The sequence below is a fragment of the Panulirus ornatus genome, chromosome 36, assembly GCF_036320965.1.
Source record: "Panulirus ornatus isolate Po-2019 chromosome 36, ASM3632096v1, whole genome shotgun sequence".
Classification (NCBI taxonomy): domain Eukaryota; kingdom Metazoa; phylum Arthropoda; class Malacostraca; order Decapoda; family Palinuridae; genus Panulirus; species Panulirus ornatus.
In genome coordinates, this window is record NC_092259.1 from 11,935,018 (window position 1) to 11,951,278 (window position 16,261).

A 16,261-nucleotide genomic window follows, 5' to 3' on the forward strand; every position below is an offset into this window, starting at 1 on the left:
CCAAGCTTGTTTTTACACATAGGGCGGTGTGGGCTTGTAAGTACTTCACGTGCTTGTACATATATATACATTGGCGTGGGCTTGTAAGTACTTCCCCAAGCTTGTACTGACGCCTACGGAGGCGTGGGCTTGAGTACTTCCCCGACCTTGTACTGACGCCTACGGAGGTGTGGGCTTTTAAGTACTTCCCCAAGCTTGTACTGACGCCTACGGAGGCGTGGGCTTGAGTACTTCCCCGACCTTGTACTGACGCCTACGGAGTTGTAGACTTGTACGTACTTCCCCGACCTTGTACTGACGCCTACGGAGGTGTGGGCTCGTAAGTACTTCCCCGACCTTGTACTTACACATTCGGTGGTGTGGCCTTGTAAGTATTTTTCCTAGCTTGTACTGAGTGTAATGGGCTTGTAAGTACTTTCCCCCTCCAAAAAAAGAATGTGTTTGGATCGCTGTTGGACTCATGGAGTCGTAAGTATGCCTGCTGCCTGTCTTCTGATTGTAGTCTATGATTTATTGTATCGTTAAGTTATTGTATGATGTATTATTTTATTCTTTGTTAAAGATCATTTAATTTTGTAGATTTATTCTCTTGTTTTTATGTATGATTTCATGAATTTTTATTCTTTTATTCCACGACTCTATTTTTATAAGATTCAAGTTACTTTAATCTCATTTGTATGATTATTCAATGTTGGTATATATCAGACATTTATAAGTTTTAAGTATTTAAACTGTTTTAGTCCTTACTTTACACTTATAATACTTACTTTACACTTTTAGTGCTTTACATTTATAGTACTTACTTTACACTTGTAGTACTTTACACTTTAAGTATTTACTTAACACACATTTGTCGTCCGTCTGTTTCCTGTTGGGAATTTTTTGTTCATTAATGTTGCTCTATTTAGGGCGTTATTCTGATGTTAGGAGCTTTGCACATCGGCCTTGCTTGCTCCTTACTCGTATATTTGCAGTGGGATATTCCCTTCTTAAGTGGTGGACGTAGTGTAATGCCTGTCGTTAAGGGCGAGAATCACTTGGGCAAATATTAAGCAGCCGTGGTTAAGTTGACTTAGCATTATCCTCGGCCGACGCGCAGTGGTAATGCTTTAAGCACCACTCGTAACTTAAGGTCGTTATCCCTGGGTTTTTTGCTTGCGTCCGCCGCCCTTCCAGCTCGCCCACCGTCGGTGAGGCGTATTTTGCCATGACCCTCTGTTGTTTCCTTATAGTGTTCTCCCGTGTTTCTCCGACGACCCTGATTATTACGCCTCATTTATTTGTTCAGTTATTACGCTACATTGGTTAGCGTCACAGCTCCTCTTTTGGCTACTGATGTATCTCTTTCTCGTATTTTCTTACTTTTTTCGTTTTTTTTTTAGAGGGGGGGGGGGGTTACTTGTTTAAAGTGTTGTCTCCTGTTTCCGTTGTGTGTGTCTGAACGTTGTGCTCAGTACTTTATCTACCCGTAGATCATCCTTTCGTTAACCCCTCTATCTTGAGCCGTCCCCACTCCCCCACTACTTCTTATCTTTGGCACCCTTGGTTCGGGCCCCCCCTATCAAAAGGTCAGAAATCGAGTATCATCATTCAGTCACGCGTGTTAGTATTCCAGGATTTTATGGTGGGGGTTGGATCAGCGACGCTGGGAGGAAGGTCAAAATAACCCTATCCTTCTCTCTCTCTCTGTGAAGGACTCCATCCTTCCCTGCTATTGATTGAAACTTGGGCTTGAAGCTGCAGGAAACCCAGGAGAGGGGGGGGGGGGAGTCTTTGGGAGTTATAGGATGTATTTATATATGCGTGTGTGTGTGTGTGCATCTGTCTGTATGTATCTCACTGACTCTTTTCTCTCCTTCTCTCTCTCCCTTATCCTATTTCTATTCCCCTTATCCTCTGGAGTGTAAAGATTAAACTTTTCTCTGTGAATTAATGCTGCAGAGTTGCGATGCCCAGCCGTGCGTGCTGGCCCAGAGCCAAGGACGCCAAGGTTACATCAAGTGGGTTAAGTCTGTGTCGAGGCTCAAGCTTTTGGGGGCAAGACGGTCCGACCCCTGAGCATGATGGTAAGGGCATTGTGACTCGACCCTAAGGAGGGGCGGGTCGAAGGCCTGTCAGGTCGCACCATCGTGCTCAAGGGTCGTCCCGTCGTGTTCAAGGGTCGTCCCGTCGTGTTCAAGGATCGTCCCGTCGTGTTCAAGGATCGTCCCGTCGTGTTCAAGGATCGTGCCATCGTGTTCAAGTGTCGTCCCGTCGTGTTCAGGGATCGTACCGTCGTGCACAAGGGTCGTACCATGGTGCTCAAGGATCGCAGTGTCGTCTTGCTATACCGCGTAAGCTGCGCACTGCCGGTACGAACAGTTCTGTGGTCCGTCGTAAGGAAGCAACCTACATTCTCGACACACTGTAAATCCAGTCCGTGAAGGTGCTGGTTATCTCGCCCGGCTGCTGTCACCTATAGTAACGAATGGAGAGGTTCTGTTGTCTCTCTCTAGCTGAGGAAGGTTCATAAGTGGATGCGGGATCTGTTCCTCTTTCGTCGATGCTCTTAAGAGGGCACGATGCTGCCTGTGTGTCAAGCGCCTTCAGACCCGATCTGAAAATCCTGTTGGTCCCCGATCTTGGAGGGGATTGAATTTCACGGGGGATTTGGAAGACGCCTCTCCCTCGCGGAGGGCGGCGCTCGTAAGAGCCGGTGTTGGATATTGTTAAGGTAAATGTGGCGGGCCTTCATGAAGGGCGAGCGATTTGCATACATATTTTGGGCGAAGGTTGAGGGGAGGATATGTCTGGGGGGAAGATTTACCGATCGTGAAGGGTTTTGAGAGAGAGAGAGAGAGAGAGAGAGAGAGAGAGAGAGAGAGAGAGAGAGAGAGAGAGAGAGAGAGAGAGAGAGATATCAGCTCATTTGGGATCGGGGGTAAGGGGAGGGGATATGACAGACGTGGATTAAGAAAAAGTGAAGAATGAAATATAAGCCAAGAAGATCAAGGCATTCTGCGGTGGGTTCATCTATATGCTGGACGCATTTTATTGAAAAATGTTGTGATATTTGCGTAATAAAGAATTAGGACCTGAAAAGCTTTAAAAAGAAAAAAATTGGCATTTTACCTGCTTTTTGGGTCAGAATTACGGCCGATGGACGGGCCTGGAGGACATGGAAACTCCAGGAGAGACGTGAATAATACATCTTTTTCAGAGACATTGTTGGGTCTGCCTTCAAAATATCTATCCATCGAGTCGTCCAGTCAGTTGACCTTTAGAGAAAACGGACGAACGAAGACGAAAGTCTAATTGATCGCTTCAGTGAGGAGGTAGGTGAGGAAGTGAGACCCGGTGCATAATGACTCTCACTTGGCCGGAAAAAGGAGGGAGAAAAAGGGACATCGTTAATGTCCTGGAGGAACGAAGGGAAAAGGTCATGGAACAGCTCTGCCAGATGACCTCGTCCTGAGAGAGAGAGAGAGAGAGAGAGAGTGCCAAAATAGAGTTGCGCGTCTGGAAGTGCATTAAGGAAGGTACCGGAGTTCCATGAATCGCTGTTTTGGTCTTTGCGGGACTCTCGATTATTTTCTTTCCCCCGTCGTGTCTTCTTCTTTACCCGCATTCTCTCTCTCTCTCTCTCTCTCTCTCTCTCTCTCTCTCTCTCTCTCTCTCTCTCTCTCTCTCTCTCTCTCCTTAGCATTCCTCCTCCTCTTCCTCTGCTGCTTCCCCACGTGCATCCTTGGTCCTCAGTGAGATGGTCATGTTTCCTGATGTGGAACACTAGTGAGCCGTGTATTGCAGGCGTATTTGTTGGCCTCCCTGACCAGGATGTGTTTGTTTGGCCTCCCTGACCAGGATGTATTTGTTGGCCTCCCAGACCAGGATGTATTTGTTGGCCTCCCTGAACAGGATGTGTTTGTTGGCCTCCCTGACCAGGATGTGTTTGTTTGGCCTCCCTGACCAGGATGTGTTTGTTTGGCCTTCTAACCCAGAACGGGGTCTGCATTTACATTTCATGTGTCATGATTTGTATGAAGTGACGTAGAGTTCAGAGGGTAAATAACATCAAAAAGATTTGTGTGTGTGTTATTAATGAAGATTTGCGTGGGGCATTTTTATGTAATATACATTCATATATATATATATATATATATATATATATATATATATATATATATATATATATATATATATATATATATATATGTGTGTGTGTGTGTGTATTATATATTTGTCGCTTGGGTCAAAATATTGTGACCGCTTGTTTGTGTTGTGTGGCGCATAATGATTGACCTCAGTCGGTTTAAGAGCGTTTGACCGGCTGTGACCTGCAGTGGGACCCGGTCGCTCCTTGTTGCGACCAATGACGAGTATGGCGTACGTTCTCGTGGTGATGTTGCGAGAGGACGAGATCTCGGGGTCTCTTGGTAATAATGCCTCGACGTAACCTTCATGCGACGCCCCTCCCTCTTGATATTAAAGGCGCTGGTCGTTATTGCCATTTTTATTGCTTTCGAGATTAGATTTATGTTTCATGTATATTTCATTTTTGGGGTGGAGTAGGGGGGGTTGGGGTGGAGTGGGGAGTTTGCGGTTGCCGTGGGGCGGCGGTGCTGGCCTGCAGGCCCTCCGTCCCCCCTCCCCTTGCAGTGGCGTGAGCCTCCGGAGACGACCTCTGAGGCTTGCATCTCGTGGGGGCGAGTGAATGACTGTAGCTTTTCTGCGATTTTTGACGTGTCAGTTCTCTCGAGGACGACGACGGTACGACACTTTGAGCGCGAGGACACGACCCTTGAGCACGACGTTACGACCTTTGAGCACGACGACGATATGACCCTTGAGCATGACGTTACGATCCTTTGAGCACGACGTTACGATCCTTTGAGCACGACGGTACGACCCCTTGAGCACGAACGACGTTGCGACCCTTAAACACGTCAGTATCAATCTTTGACCACAACGATACGACTCCCTGAATATACACGAGGGTTCGCAGGTGGTGCAGGCGGGCGGAGCCATGCGGCCACCCCCTCAGCGCTGCACTGTGTGTGTGTGTGTGTGTGTGTGTGTGTGGTGGGGAGTCATGAGATGATTATTATCATGCGATACAGAGAGGCGAGTTTTCCCACGTGCCAGAGAGAGAGAGAGAGAGAGAGCGGAGGCGGTGTTCTGTGAAACCATTTGCTCTACGATGGTAAAAACACCCCCCCCCCTCCCCGGGGGGGCCCCGCCCCTGTTCCCTGGGGTCTGCCTTTTTTTTTTTTTTTTTTTTTTTTTTTTTTTCGTTTCCACGGGGGCCTCAGTGTATCGTTTTACACTTTCTGATTTACATTTTACCTTCGTAGCAATGTGTATACATGCTGTTGTTTTTTCTTTGCTTTTCCCTGGATGCTTTGTTTTACATGTGTGTGTGTGTGTGTGTGTGTGTGTGTGTGTGACGAGGTGAATTGGTGACTGCTGACCTGATTATGGACGTGTTGAGGACCGTGTTAACGAAGGGTGTGTGTGTGGGGGTGTTGTTAACTTGGTTACACGTTTTGAAGGCCGTGTTAACGAAGAGGATGTGTCGGGGTTGTTAACGTCGTTGCGCGGGCCGTGTTAACGAAGGTGGTGTGGGGAGGGAGGGTTGTTAACCTCGTTACACGTGTCCAGGGCCGTGTTCACGGAAGAAGTTGTGTGTGTTGTTGAGCTTGGTCACGCGTGTTGAGGGGACGTGTTAACGAAGAGGATGTGTTGGGGTTGTTAACTTCGTACAGTTTTCGCTGGGTGCTTAGACACATACAGCCAGGCGCCTCCAGTCACGTCGCAATAACTTAAAACACTTTACGTGATCCGGTTGATTTTGAGATTATTATTTGAAAGCAAGTAAGAATCAAGGTTTTAATTTATTTTCGACCAAACCTGTTGTAATGATGGAAGACTGCTACACTCCCGTCTTTCAGAGGAGCCCACTGATTGCTCCCATACACAAACGGCAGGTAAAGCACACCTCAAGACGTCTTGGTTTTTTGAAGAACCCAAACTATTATGGAAGGGTTTTATTTTCTCTCCCCATATAAACTAGGAACCACAGGTCACCCTTGGGAAGACGTAGGAACCACAGGTCACCCTTGGGAAAGATATAGGAACAGCAGGTCTCCCTTGGGAAGACATAAGAACCACAGGTCCCCATGGGGAGACATAGGAACCACAGGTCACCCTTGGGAAAGACATAGGAACCACAGGTCTTCCTTGGGAAAGACATAGGAACCACAGGTCACCCTTGGGAAAGACATAGGAACCACAGGTCACCCCTGGGAAGACATAGGAACCACAGGTCACCCTTGGGAAAGACATAGGAACCACAGGTCACCCTTGGGAAAGACATAGGAACCACAGGTCACCCTTGGGAAAGATATAGGAACAGCAGGTCTCCCTTGGGAAGACATAAGAACCACAGGTCACCCTTGGGGAGACATAGGAACCACAGGTCACCCCTGGGAAGACATAGGAACCACAGGTCACCCCTGGGAAAGGCATAGGAACCACAGGTCTTCCTTGGGAAAGACATAGGAACTACAGGTCACCCTTGGAAAGACATTTTTTCCAATTGTTTGGTCGTACGAGTCGAGTATAACGTCCACCTTTTTTTCTCTCTCTCCCCCTCCCACTGGCAGGTTCCGAGGAGTTCCTGGACTCCCGGAAGGGGCGGGGGAGTAGCAGCGAGTGCCACAGGCGACGCTCTTGGTCCGGACTCTCAGACGAGGAGAAGAAACGCGCCAGACACAGAAGGTAAGACTCGAACCCCGCCACTAACTACGATCTCTCCTCCTCGTTTTCTGTTCCAGGCCCACCCGTTCTCTTTCTCTCTCTCTCATTTTCCAGGAACCAGAATTTTTTTCATTTTGCTTTTTGATTTGTTAGTTCTTAAGGATAACTCACCCATATGTCTATTCTTAGTTATAAACTATATTTAAATTCTGTTAAAATTTTTTTTACATGTATTCAAAATTTACGGATATGTTAAATAATGTTTTTTTTTCCCTTGTCCAAGTTTTTTCCATCATTCTAATTACTCCCTCACTGGTGCGGCGACTTCCCTGATGGTGATTCCCCTAATGGTGATTCCCTGTGTCTGCTTGTTTCATTGGTTTTTAGAAATTATGTTTAACCATTATCAATTTACCTTTTTTTTTGGGGGGGTGTCAGGTCTACTTCATGTGTTGTATTTGTAAGACTCAACAGACTTTTATATATATATATATATATATATATATATATATATATATATATATATATATATATATATATATATATATATATATATAAAGCCTGTTTTTGTTTTTGTGGTTTTTTATCAATAGACATAATCGTAAGGATTTGTTTGTTCCGGTAAATGTTTTATGTTTTTGAGTTATTGTTACATTACCAACAACTCTCATTTTTTCCAGAATTATTGATGATTTTTTTTTTTGTTTTTGTTTCACATTTTCAAAGTTGTGTTTTTGTGTTACATTTATTCCGGAAAAGTTTACTCAAAGTTTATTTTTGAATCCCTATCGTTAACCTGTTGCCTCTTCTTCTCATGGGGGGGGGGGGATTAGTGGGCAAGACTGTCAGGGTTTTTTTAATTTGTTTTTAATTTTAATTTCAGGTGAGTGTTGACAGTTTTCCGACATGTCATTTAACCCAAATATTTTCATATTAAGAATGAGTGGCAGATTGGCTCGCTGTTGTGTCTTGCCTTCACCTGCAGTTCATCATTTCTCCTTCATCTGCTTCACCTCCTTCGTCTTACTCCCGCTGATAGTGGTGAGAGCTTGTGCCAAGACGAGAGGGAGTTAGAAGAGTGAGAGAAATTTATGGTATTGTTAAAAGTTTATATAATTTTTTCCCTCCCACCCGAACCATCCTTTCGGGATGAACCCTCTTCTTCTTTTCTCTAGTTTAGTGTTATCGTTGGTCGAAGTCGGTGCGAAGATATACACATGTTAACTCTACAGTCGACGGACATCTTGGAAAAAATTTATGAATATCTGAGGGACAGGGGAGCGTGTCGCAGCGGCAACGGCCGGTGGCGGCGTATGGCAAGGAGGTGGATCAGAGTTGCCATATCGAGAATATTGTCGCCCGGGGAGAGGGTCCGTTGGCTTTGGCGGAGCTGTGATGCCGGATGAGATCAGACACTATATTCCCAGTCGGGTCTGTGTGTGGGGGGGGGAAATTATCGCTTAAAACTTGGGCGAAGAGCTACGTTTTATCTCTGCTGCTGGGTTGTTATGTTATGAACGGTTGTGTGGCGTGGTACAAGCGATTTTTTATTGGTTGGTGTGTTGGTGGTTGGAATGGCGAGAGCCATGGTTGGTTGGTTGGCTGGGTGGTAGGGATGGTAGAGCCATGGTTGTTGAGGGTGTGTTCGTGGTTAGATGGGGACGGGGGGGGGGGTTATAGATATGGTTGAAAGCGAGGTATTGTGATTGGCATACACCAGCTGTGGGACCAGTAATGCACCAGCTATGTGTGGCCCACAGTGTACCATCTGTGTAGTCTTGTGTATTGTCCATGTGTCTTGTCATGAACCAGCTGTTGGTCCACAGTGGCCTGAAGTGCATGAACCAGCTGTTGGTCCACAGTGGCCTGAACTGCATGAACCAGCTGTTGGTCCGCAGTGGCCTGAACTGCATGAACCAGCTGTTGGTCCACAGTGGCCTGAACTGCATGAACCAGCTGTTCAGGCAGTCGTCTTCTTGGAAAGGGGGGGAGGACCTGAAGCCCTCTAGGTGAGTGGTCTGGCCCGTACCAGCTGTGTGTGTGTGTGTGTGTGTGTGTGTGTGGTGGTGGTGTTCGGTGGACTAATTGTAGTGACCAGTTTGTACCAGCTGAGGGCGACGGCGCCCCATCTGTTATTGGTGGTTTTCGCCCTCCAGCCGTCTGATCTTTTTCTCCTCCAGCGGTGTTGCACAGAGTGCCAGCTGTTGTGATATTTTTATATACGTACCATCTGTTTCCTGCACGGTGAACCAGCTGTGTTGATCCGGAAGGCACTGCCTGCTTGGGGTCTTCCCTTCCCCCCCCAACTGAACGTTTACAGCCCCTGAACAAGAGCCATGTCATCCACCGTAGTAGAACATAATGTTTTTTTTATGATTATATTTAATTAAACAGTGGGGGGGGAGTCGTATATTTTTTTTTCCTATATAGTCGTAGGGTAATTAATGGTCTTAAATCTAATAGCGAGAGGGACCTGCCTCCCTCCCTCGTGCTATTACTTGGGAGATATTACCCCGGCTTACTTACAAGGGGAATGGTGGGGGGGTGGAAATGGGGTTGGGGAGGGGGTGTAATAGATGTTGTTAATAAGCAGAGGGAGGGAGGGAGAAGCCCTGCTTGTTTACCTGGGATGGGGAGGGAGGGGGATTTACGTGGGTGGTGGGTGGGAGGGGCTTCTGGCGGGGGATTACTCTGGGGGATTACTGTGGGTGGGCGGGGTTCGTGGGAGGGAGGGGGGGATTTATGGTTCAGGGATTCTCACTTGTGTTTTATTTGGGTTGTCAATGGCGTGGTTCTCTTGCTCAGGGATTGTTAGGTGCCTCTGTGGCTTTCCTGGGGGTAATTACGTCGGGTGTATGGGGTCAGGGGGATTAACACCTCTGGGGATCCGGGGGTGACGTAGTTAAGGGTCATCGGAGGTGGTAACGGCAGTTAGGAATCCGTGGGGAGAGCTGGGGACTTCGTGGGTGAAACCCAGGGGGGGATGAGATGAGTTTTCGATTTTTTTTTTTTTTTTTTTGTCGCTGTCTCCCGCGTTTGCGAGGTAGCGCAAGGAAACAGACGAAAGAAATGGCCCAACCCACCCCCATACACATGTATATACATACGTCCACACACGCAAATATATTTGGATATATTTTGGATATATATTGATTATTAAGATGTTTTATAAAACCTTTTTTTGCACAGTAGTTCTTCGGCAATTCTTTCTCAAAAACCGATCTGAAATAGCGAGTTCCCTTAAAAGAAGAAAAAAAACCCTTGATAAAAATTTTCATGATTTTTTTTTCTTAAATTTTCATAGAAGAACCTATTTTTGTACGACTTCTCAAAAAAAAAGTCTTCAAAAAAAAAACGAATATTGATTTGTAAAGGAAAAACAAAATTGAAAAATTAGAGTCCTTTAAAAACCTTACTGGAATATTTTCTCCAATACCCACTACCCATATAAAAACCTACCCACAATATGAATCTCTCAGAAGCCCATATATGTCGTGTGGCGAATTATGGGATCGTGGCGCTCCGTCTTCCCACCCTGAGTTATCGCTTGAAGTTAACTGGAGCCAGAGTCTCTCTCTCTCTCTCTCTCTCTCTCTCTCTCTCTCTCTCTCTCTCTCTCTCTCTCTGGGAGCAAGTAGACGCCGGGAGTGTCTGTGTGTGTATATATATACATTCCCGCTTCCCTCCTCCCCTCCCCCTTCGTTTAAGACGTTTCAGCTCTTTTGGCGGGGAAGGAGGAAGGTGGGAGGGGGAAGGAGGAAGGTGGGAGGGGGAAGGAGGAAGGTGGGAGGGGGAAGGAGGAAGGTGGGAGGGGGAAGGAGGAAGGTGGTAGGGGGAAGGAGGAAGGTGGGAGGGGGAAGGAGGGAGGGGGAAGGTGGGAGGGGGAAGGAGGAAGGTGGGAGGTGGAAGGTGGGAGGGGGAAGGAGGAAGGTGGGAGGGGGAAGGTGGGAGGGGGAAGGAGGAAGGTGGGAGGGGGAAGGAGGAAGGTGGGAGGGGGAAGGAGGAAGGTGGGAGGGGGAAGGAGGAAAGGGTAATTGAAGAGGCTGTTCCTGCAGGGGAAGGCGGTAACATTGGGGCTTCCACTGCTGGAGGTAATGTTGCAGTAATGGCTGCTGGCGACTTGTGGCAAGGATTTGGTCGCCAATTTTGTGTGTGTGTCTGTGTATATATATATATATATATATATATATATATATATATATATATATATATATATATACCCTGATGTGATTATGACACGAAAGTGCACTTGGGAAATTAACGTGTTTCATTTCTTTGTGGACTCGCAGCCATCTATCGTGTTGTGCATCGGGTGGGGGAGTATCTGGTTATGGTGGGGTGAGTATCTGGTTATGGTGGGGTGAGTATCTGGTTATGGTGGGTGAGTATCAGGGTATGGTGGGGGGAGTATCAGGGTATAGTGGGGGGAGTATATGGGTATGGTGGGGAGCATCTGGGCCGATCCTCTCCTACCACACTTCCTAACGCACATCAGACCTTACTCCCCTCACACAACCTGATACATTGCAGCTCCCACAAGTCCATCTCTTGCCACGTCCACTCCCAGGTACCTGAACACTTCTAACAGTAGTAGTAGTGGCAGTAGTAGTAGTAGTAGTAGTAGTAGTGGTGGTAGCAGTCATAATAATAATAATAAGAATAATAATAATGATAATAACAATAATAATAATAATAATAATAATAATAATAATAATAATAATAATAATAATGATAATATGGGAGGAGTATCAGGGTGTGGTGGGAGAGTATCAGGGTGTGGTTGGGGGAGTATCAGGGTGTGGTGGGGGGGAGTATCAGGGTATGGTAGGGGGAGTATCTGGTTGTGGAGGGGATCGAGATTTGTACTCGAGTAAGTGCGGTGGATCACAGAGGGTCGTACCGTCGTGGTCCAGTGTCGTACCATGGTGCACAGAGGGTCGTACCGTCGTGGTCCAGTGTCGTACCATGGTGCACAGAGGGTCGTACCGTCGTGGTCCAGTGTCGTACCATGGTGCACAGAGGGTCGTACCGTCGTGGCGCAGAGGTTAATGGAGAGGCGCAGTATACAAAAGGTAGGAGCATTCACTCGCTCCTCCCTCACTCCCTCCACACCAACACCAGCTCAAGTTTCTCGTCCCCATTGAGAAACTTTGGCAGCAGTTCACACACACACACTTACACACACACACACACACACACACACACACACACACACACACACACACACACACACACACACACACTCACTCCCGGCTCGCCTTGTACCTTGCGATAGTTTGGTAATTACTGGTCAGCCCAGTTCGGCGGTGGTTCGCGTCCCTCCTCCCGTGCCCTCCTGGAGGGAGGGTAGGGGCGGGAGAACCTCCTGCCCTCGCCCGGGAGTCGAACCCCGAGCCGGGGAGGTTCCCGGTGAGCCGTGGCTGCCTCACCACCTTGTGAGGACACAGTGTGGGGGTGGAGGAGTTCCCCTAACACGTGCTGTTTATAGTGGATGTTTTACATTTACACACTCGAGGTTTACCACTTGTTTGCACCATGGACTGGAGGTTTACCTCTTGTTTACACCATGGACTGGAGGCTTACCTCTTGTTAACACCATGGATTGGAAGTTTACCTCTTGTTTACACCATGCACTGGAGGTTTACCTCTTGTTTACACCATGGACTGGAGGTTTACCTCTTGTTTACACCATGGGTTGGAAATTTACCTCTTGTTTACTCCATGGACTGGAGGTTTACCTCTTGTTTACACCATGGACTGGAGGCTTTGTGACTCGTTCACGAAAGAGGTTTTGTGGCAGTGTTGGGAGACCGGAAGTCAGGACCGCTCTCGAAAGCGTGGCTCACGAACGGGGGAGGTCAAGGATCACGAACGGACGCGGCGCCCTAGTTCAACGAACGGAAATCCTGGGGGACTCGAAGGGAGGTACTCGCGTCCGTCCCCCCTCCTGCCCATGTCCCGTACCTGTACGACGACGTCTGTTGACCTTAGCCGGAGGACGGTGGTCGCCCAGGGGGGTCACTCAGTGCCCCTCACCTCCCCGTCACGGTAGCACGCGTCACTGTGACCTCCTACTGTACACCTCACATCAGAGGGAGGGAGGTAGAGGGTCGTCCTCCTCCTCCTCCTCCTCCTCCTCACCGGGAGGAGCAAAACCTCATCATTAGAACGGAGAGAGAGAGAGAGAGAGAGAGAGAGAGAGAGAGAGAGAGCAGGCGGTCTTTCTACCCCAGAAGGATGGAGTGTAGCGAGGAGCTTCGACCATTACCGACGAAATTCGTCCACCTTTAGACGTACCTTGGTTACGACGTCTCTATGAAGGACTGAATATAAAGTCGTGGACGTAGCCCAGTTTCGTGAGTGTTTCGTGTGGTGGTTCGTTCAACGTTGTGAGGAAAGACTCGAATCGTCAGCGATCGAGTCTGAAGCCTCGAGAAAATGAGGAAAAAGCGACAGCAAGAAGATGAGGAAGATAAAGAGGAGATGACGAGGGCAGAAGAGGTCGGGGGTTGTGGGAGCTGGGGAATAGAGGGTAGGGAGAAGTGGTGGGGAGGGGTCGTGGGCGCTGGGGAATAGGGGGGTAGTGAGCTGCCAGGTATTGACAGGTGTCTCCAGCCTCGACTTCTTTTTTTTTTTCTTCTAAATGGTTATTTTGGTCCCGTTATCTCCAGCGTGGGTCGTCCAATCGATGAGGAAGTGTGTGTGTGTGTGTGTGTGTCTGTGTGTGTTGTGTGTGTAGCTCCCTCCCGTCATTGTTGGCTGGCGGTCTCGTCCCTCGCGGGTGTTGCTGGGTCGTCGCGGGTGTTGCTGGGTCGTCGTGGGCGACGCTGGGTCGTCACTGGCGTTGCAGGGTCGTCACAAGATGCTGAGTGATCGCAGGTGATGCTGGGTCGTCGCGAGGCGGTCATGGGAGTCGTAGCTCGTTACGGGAGATTCTGGGTCGTCATGATGTCAGGTTCACACACACACACACACACACACACACACACACACACACACACACACACACACACACGGAGCAGCAGCTGGTGTCGTGGAGTTTGTGGTGTGGGGACCCACACTTGAGGCAGGTGGAGGAGGATGCAAGATACAACATAGGTAATTTCCGGCAGACCCTCAGGCCACAGGTGTACGAAGAGTACCCCCCCAGAGCCCCTCCTGTGGCTCCTGATACAGTCTCCTGTGGCTTGGTACTGCCTTTTCTGGCTTGGTACTGCCTCCTCTGGCTTGGTACTGCCTCCTCTGCTTGGTACTGCCTCCTCTGGCTTGGTACTGCCTCCTCTGGCTTGGTACTGCCTCCTCTGCTTGGTACTGCCTCCTCTGGCTTGGTACTGCCTCCTGTGGCTTGGTGCTGCCTGCTGTGGCTTGGTACTGCCTCCTCTGGCTTGGTACTGCCTCCTGTGGCTTGGGACTGCCTCCCGTGGCTTGGCACTGCCTCCTCTGACTCCTGGTACCACCTCCCTGTGGCTCGTGGTACTGTGGCTACCTTGCTTTGGCCTAGTTGGTTTTTTCCGCCTTCGTCATCGTCCCGGAAATAACGTGTAACCAACTGGCAGGCGTCGAGGATGCCCTGAGTGGCAACGCCTTTCAGGAGCAGGTCTCCCTGGTCAGGGCCTGAGGCGTCTCTTACGGCAGGTGGCGCCTGCCGGTGACGCCCCACAGACACCCGAGTCCCCACGTTGCTGCAGGAGACTTGAGGGGAGTCCCACTTGCTCGCCAAACCCGAGGAAAACGCCTCTTGAGATAGTTGCTGCTGACGGGGACGGACGCCCTCGGGGGACCAGGTCTTCCGGACGCTGAAGGAGACAAAGAGAGTCGTGCTTCTTCACCCAGCCAGGAAGACAACGCTGCGATAGGCAGCACCGGGCGCGCGGAGGTGCCTCGAGATCTCTCGATGTGTGCGTCGCTGTGTTTCCTGGTCAGACGAGGGAAGAAAATGGGGAGTTTTACTCTCAAAATTGGCGCAGGAAATTCCTGAAGTTCCCAGGTGAGACTCGGGGAAAAAAGTTGTATTAGTCATGTGACTTTTGTGGAGGACGTTGATCAAGGACCTGTTGTGTATAAGCGCAAGTCCTTCTTAGCGTGATGGCTCGACCTTTGGGTTTGATACCACGACACTTTTGACCTCACCCTCAAGAGGCCCTACCCCCACCATACCCAAAGGGTCTTACTGTCGTGCTCAAGGGTCGCATCGTCGTGTTCGAGGGTCGTGCCATAGTGCTCAAGGGTCACATCGTCGTGCTCAGGGGTCGTACCGTCGTGCTCAAGATGTTATAACCGGTGATGGAAGTCAGTTTGTCATGTCTCCCTGTTTACTCACGGGAAAATAGAAACATGGTAACTGCTCAGCTCGTCCGAAATTAACACCAACGTTGAATGTTTGTTGTGTTGACTTGATGTTGTCCTTGTTTTAGTTTGTATGTTTTTGTGTCCGCCAGAAGTAGTATCAACTGTGTGAATATGTTTCTGAACATCCAGTAGCGCGTGGGTTTTGTTATATAAGGAGCCATGTGATTGGTTATATGCTGGATCATTTAGCCACTCGTTTACCCCGATGCAGAACCGCGTCGCTTGGCCGTTATGAATCCTTCCCTCCTCTCGTCTTTTCCCCCCTCATTTAACTTTCCATTATTTCATGTGCTTCATTACTTCCTCCTTTACTGCGACCCTTTCATCTGCTTCGGTCATCCAGTAAGGAGAAGGTTAATGAGTTTGACAAGAGTCGCCGAAGGGGTGATTGTTACAGGTCAGGTTCTGCTGACGGTGTTATGTTGGTTGATTATAGCAACTTGGTCGTGGAGTCGCTGTTGCTGATATTATAGGTCATATTGCTGATCGTTATAGACCCATAGGACCAAGTCAGAAGGCCATGAGCCGTACCGTCGAGCCCAGGCGTCGCACCACCGTTGTCTTCCAGGTTCGTACCGTCGAGTTTAAAGGGGTTCGAGTCCCCCCCTAGATCAAGGAGGTGGTGATGTAATGGGAGGAGATCGTATGGCTCACTGATGCGAACGTCTTCGTCTGGAGGACTTGAGTCGTCGGGTACTATGAACGGGATTGACGTCGAGTGCACAAGACGTGCCCAGTGTTGGGGGGTGGGTTTGGCTACAGCCCCCGCTGACGCGGTCATGTCTGTCGGCTTTAAACTTCCTCCAGCCCGTGAGATAGTGGTGGAGCGGCGTCGTCTGTTCTCTTCTTCCCAGGCTCCTCCGCGCCCCTTTATTTCCGCCTTCGGCTGAAAAAAGAAGAAGAATTGTTCCTGGTATTTGTATGTTAGAAAGCCAAGGTCTTTTGAGTGTTTTTTTGTTGTTTTGTTATTGTTTTTCCCTGTCTTGTATTGCATCGCTTAGAGGCCTTCATGCGATTAACTTGGGGCGTTCGAGCATCGTTGTCTATCTCCTTCAAAACCCTCCCACTTCAGCACAGTGGTACGACCCGTGAACTCGACGTTTATACGAACCCTTGGGCATGATGGACGTGACCTACGACCTACCCATCAAGTGGGGGCGTGGTGGTCAGGTCAGGA

At 48.8% G+C, this 16,261-nt stretch overlaps 1 protein-coding gene across 1 annotated transcript in view; it reads left to right on the forward strand.

Annotated features, from left to right (window-relative positions):
- Positions 1-16,261, forward strand: part of cyst (rho guanine nucleotide exchange factor 18 cysts) — a 642,386-nt gene that overhangs the window by 475,037 nt on the left and 151,088 nt on the right. Inside the window, 1 exon segment of the mRNA XM_071683416.1 lies at positions 6,642-6,756. Coding sequence (XP_071539517.1) covers positions 6,642-6,756 — 115 coding nt within the window.